Below are 4,687 nucleotides of genomic sequence, written 5' to 3'. Positions count from 1 at the left end.
TGAATAGTTATTTGTACAACTATTATTGAAAATGATACTTCGGCCTCATCAACGGCAAATAAAATGTTGCTATTGTTTATAGATCGGACTAAACGCCATGGAAACAGATAGTACAAATCGTTAAAAAAGTAACACTTTCCATACGATTTTTTGTCAAAAAAAATCCGCTAATTCTCATCTAAAACAACACAAAATGAATTACTGGAATGCATGCTTGAAGTATTGTGACGTTATTAATTAAGATTTGGTGTGCGTATTGTGGAACAGCCTGTATGTACATAAAGAAAACTTCGCTAAACTAAATTGCTTATCGCCAAGTGCAGGCGGGCATTGTAAAGCATACACATTTTTGATTATTTTATTTGAACGTGAGGTCTACTCAAGCACGTCGTATTTAAAGTGTAATTGCGTTCACCAAGCAATTAAGTAAGCAGTAATTTAGTCGCAATTACCTATATTAGACGGATAGCTGTATTATTGACATTCCTCACAAACTGGAAAGGATTGGGCTCGGATTTGTGGGGATGGAGTCTCATAGAGACTCCGGTTTACGGGATACCTCATTATTACGGTTGGAAATTGGGTAACCGTTTAAATCAGCCACTCCATCGGCTTACGAACGCTGCCATCAACGTGACTGAGTACTGGGATTATTTGCTAGCTCCTGGCCGTCTTGCCTGTACCTGCTGCACCACCTGCAACCCAACATAGGATCTAGTTCATCTGTAATCACAATAGATACTCACCGGAAGCGGAACCATCTCATCTCTACCATACCTACCATCTGACCATAAGGGTGAGCGTTGCTGAGTGGTTGCGTGGATGCGAGGGTGTTTGTATTGTATGTTAGTCTGTAAGCTATCACAGGATTTGTTATATTATATTGTAGTCGTCCATCGCATGTTTGGTAATTAAATATATATATGCTAACGTATCCGAGTGTCTTCCGAATAGTTGTTTGATTTAGTCTTCCCCGGAGATTCGCCGTTACTCCGTTTATTGGTCCCAAACGGCGTGGCGCCCTGTATATATTGTATATGTCATTAGTTTGTTGTAACCCACCCCTACCCCCTGAGTTGTCGCGCCGAAGAGCACGTTACAGTATACTTATCATGAAACAAGTCTCCAAAGAAATTAAAGGGGCTAGATTTGTTTCTGTCACTTGCATTATAAATATTCGAATTATACTCAAAATCTAAATAACTGGAATAATATGAAAATAAAAATTTGTAACTATTAAAATAATGGGGAGGGGGACACAATTTGGCACTACCTTCTACGCAGCTTACGAGCCGCCACTGCCCTCCTCCAAGACTTGGGTATGTGAGAAATTTTAACTGATCGCGAGAAGGGGTCGAGAAGGATAACTGTGGTTAGTAGAAATTAATTTTTGTTGTTGAGACCTTTCAGTACGTACCGTGAAGGACGAAATTCCCGCAATTGCCGATTTTGATAAGGGGTAAGAGAGAAGGGGTGTAGTGGGTAGGAAACAGTTTCATTCGTTGAGGCATTTAATTAGGAAGTTCTAACACCCCCTCCCTAGGTCACCCACTATTCTCAAAAATGAGTGGCACTTCACACCACTAGAGGCATGCGTATTCATTATTTATTTATTTATGTATTTATTTATTTATCGTATGGGTGGCACTCCCGGGTTATAGGAGTTTTCAGATCGCATCCACAGTCGTCCGCTTTCCAGCAATGGGTTCTTGAAAGTGAGCAAAATTCACGTTTACGATCGAACTTGTTCTCTACCTCATTACCTGTTCCATTTTAACGTACAAGGGGATGGTTGTAGGGAATTAAATTTCCATCAAGAATCATTGGCATGTATGGTGTTTATGCTTCGACAGTTCGACCTTACCTACAACAAAAATGAAGAAATTTCGTGTGCGAAGATAATGTCCAATTCAGATATACGTACAATTCCTCCCCATGAGCGTCGTCTACTTCCTCTTCATCGGGATTTTGGTGGTTGGCACAGGCAATGGTGCAAAATATGTTATCCACAGCTAGCACCGCAGTTGGTAGTAGAACAACGGCAAAAAATGGCACAAGACCGCCTCTGGTGTCAGGTAAGACCTGTTATGTCTACTGTCGCTTGTGCTTTCGATATTGATGCAAACTTGGCGGATGAGATTTCATATTATTATTTATTTGTGTTTGAGTGAAATTCAGCTTGACTAATTATAGTTCGGTCATTATTGAACTCAGTTTTTGAACCCTCATTATTACGTTTATATTTGAGAACATTTGGGCGAATTTGTGATCACTTTAATTTATATTCTATCTTTGTCGAATCGGGAGTGTAACGAGTAATTTAATATATAGAAATTTTAAATCAACATTAATCGTAATTTCTGACATCTGAAAATTCGATATTTGGAATAAAGCAGTATTTCTTTTGTTAATTTAAATTGCAACCTTCTTTGCCTTTTCCTTAGTTTTTTTTATACAGGGAGAGTTATTAAGTTGAATAAAATGGGTGGCGCTCAACTAATGGTAAGTTGTAAAGATGTACCGAAGACTATATGCCCAGAACGAATCAACCGCTGTGGAAGATCTCAGGCCTTTAAGCCTTTTTTTTACAAGCCTAAGCTATCTAGCCGTTTATGCGACGCCACGAAGAATGGGGGAGTGTGTAATCAATAGTGGAGGGCCCATTATTAATAAAAGTTATGTTTGATATTTCGCCCTTTTTTAAAATTCAATCAATTGCTACGTTTTAGTAGCTAAACGTTTCTGCTAAGTTGGATAAAAATATCCCCACTTCTTCTTGGTGTTGCGAGGCCTACTTTAAACTGATTGGATGAATCTCCATCGTTTTCGAATTCTGTGAAAGAAAAGTTCAATCGTTATATACCTACTAGTACTTATGTAAGTATCTGATGTATCTTGTACAAGTTCAGTTGTTCGCTAATGATGACAGCCTTGAAACGCGTTCGAGGATTTACATACTTATAGGCACTAATGCATGTAGTGTGGTTGTAGGTATTCCAGTACTTTAACAATGTTGTAATAGTAATATTTATTAATCATAATTAAACATGTTTCGCGACATTCCAGCTCAGATACCAGGTATTCCAAACAATGCTTAAAATAAAAAAAATCATCACCCACCTTCTCCTTTCTGAGATGACTTGTTTTCCTCACGGCCAAAGATTGACTGATCACGCAACTGTTTTATTGCAAGTGAGCTCATACGCATTATGCGTGTGTGACTCAAACCAATTGTATGTTACGCAACTGAAAATGGCAGATCTCGACCAGGTCTGCGACCAGGCGGATCTCCTGCATCTAATAGAAAAAGCACAATTCGGTTATTGAATTTCCAATTAATGCACGCATCAAGGTACCGTAGCATCTATGACAAATAGTGATGAAGATAAATAAATTTCGTCATAACTGAAGACATGTTTTTCATCTGTTGACTAGTTATTATAGGAAAAGTTTCGCAACACTATTGGGTTTGAAATAATTAGGAAACTAAGTATTACATTACTTCTTGAAAGAAATCAATCACGACCGATTTCTCCATGGATAATGGTTATCAAACGTGACCTTCACTGTTTATACATGTACAAATGTTAAAAATCACAATCCGGTATATAAATTACCAAATCCAAATCAGTCAAAACAGGATTCTCATCATGGTAACATTTCTACACGGTGTCTTCATTATTCTTGCATTTTCGCAGGTGAGTAAACCTTTTACTCGTCATCGCTGTGCACAACCTTCCATTTTAGGTCCGCTCCGTTGAAGAACACTTCTACACGAAAGAAGATCGTATTTGTATGGAAAGATTTGGTGTAGATAAAGCATACGTAGACAGCCACATCACTCCACCGTTTACTGTCAACAAAGGCGATGCTAAGTTCGACGAATTCGTCATGTGCTGGGCCGGCGAAACGAAGCTCGTAGATGACAGTTTAAAGTTATCGTACTCGGGGTGGGAGGATTTTTCGACGGATTACATGTTACAATTCATTACCAAACCTGACTCTCCCCATAGACAAAATAGGAAGGAGTTGGCAAAAAAGTTGGTGAATGAGTGCGGGCCTAAGGCAGTTGGGAACAGCCCTGCCGATAGTGTACTTTTGATGGTCAACTGTCTCTTTGCAGAATTTATTGAGCTTGGTAAAGAATAAGCTGAGGGTTAGAGAACCATTACATATTATGGGATTATGTAAGTTTGTAGATAGAAAAAAAAACACGTTTCTAATACGTGTAGCTTGAAATGTGTAGCTCTCTATTATAAAAAATACAGCTTTTTGTTTTCTCAGACTCTTTAATTTTTCTTAAACAAGCTCCACATCCTAAAATGTTGATGTGCCAAGAAGTGGTAATTTGATATGATTTTTCTGTATCTTTTTGTATCGGCACTACATTATATTTAAATTTTGAACTGTACAGAATAGGACCGTCTGGTGCTTGGCAAGAAAATATGTCGCCCTTTTCAAATTTGAACTTGCAGTTGGCGTAGTTATGAGGATGCATCGTTATGATTGGTTGTTTTTATCTATTTGTCAGTTATGAGTGTGGCTGAAGTAGTTAGAAAGTAAAATAGAGAGATTTAAAAGAAAAGTTCAAAATTCAAAAGTGATCAGAAGTGGGATTTCAAACAGCACGTGACACGACGACCTTTCTCCCGAATTTCTAGAGGCCACCTGGGATAAAGCAGAATGC

The 4,687-nt window shown here is 38.3% G+C and overlaps 1 protein-coding gene and 1 long non-coding RNA gene across 2 annotated transcripts; one reads left to right on the top strand and one right to left on the bottom strand.

Moving 5' to 3' along the window:
• Window positions 1-1,638: 1,638 nt before the first annotated feature.
• LOC116175760 lies at window positions 1,639-2,117 on the bottom strand. The gene is made up of 3 exons (XR_004146348.1): window positions 1,925-2,117; window positions 1,764-1,864; window positions 1,639-1,708 (listed from the first exon to the last, which is right to left on the bottom strand). It is a non-coding gene; the product is annotated as an uncharacterized LOC116175760 (long non-coding RNA).
• Window positions 2,118-3,538: 1,421 nt separating this feature from the next.
• LOC116176728 lies at window positions 3,539-4,285 on the top strand. Its single transcript, XM_031495486.1, has 2 exons — window positions 3,539-3,698; window positions 3,748-4,285. The coding sequence occupies exons 1-2, from the start codon at window positions 3,585-3,587 to the stop codon at window positions 4,147-4,149; spliced, it is 516 nt and encodes a 171-aa protein (XP_031351346.1). The 5' UTR covers window positions 3,539-3,584; the 3' UTR covers window positions 4,150-4,285.
• The last annotated feature ends 402 nt before the right edge of the window (window positions 4,286-4,687 follow it).

Source organism: Photinus pyralis, unplaced genomic scaffold (genome assembly GCF_008802855.1).
Source record: "Photinus pyralis isolate 1611_PpyrPB1 unplaced genomic scaffold, Ppyr1.3 Ppyr1.4_LG7, whole genome shotgun sequence".
Taxonomy (NCBI): Eukaryota; Metazoa; Arthropoda; class Insecta; order Coleoptera; family Lampyridae; genus Photinus; species Photinus pyralis.
Note: the sequence above shows the minus strand (reverse complement) of the source record. Positions and strands in the feature narration are given on the sequence as shown.

Bases quoted from the DNA above. Each gene is read 5' to 3' on its own strand.
- LOC116176728 (XM_031495486.1), top strand. From the start codon at position 3,585: ATGTTAAAAATCACAATCCGGTATATAAATTACCAAATCCAAATCAGT. The intron at 3,699-3,747 runs GTGAGTAAACCT...CTTCCATTTTAG, and splicing joins TTATTCTTGCATTTTCGCAG to GTCCGCTCCGTTGAAGAACA.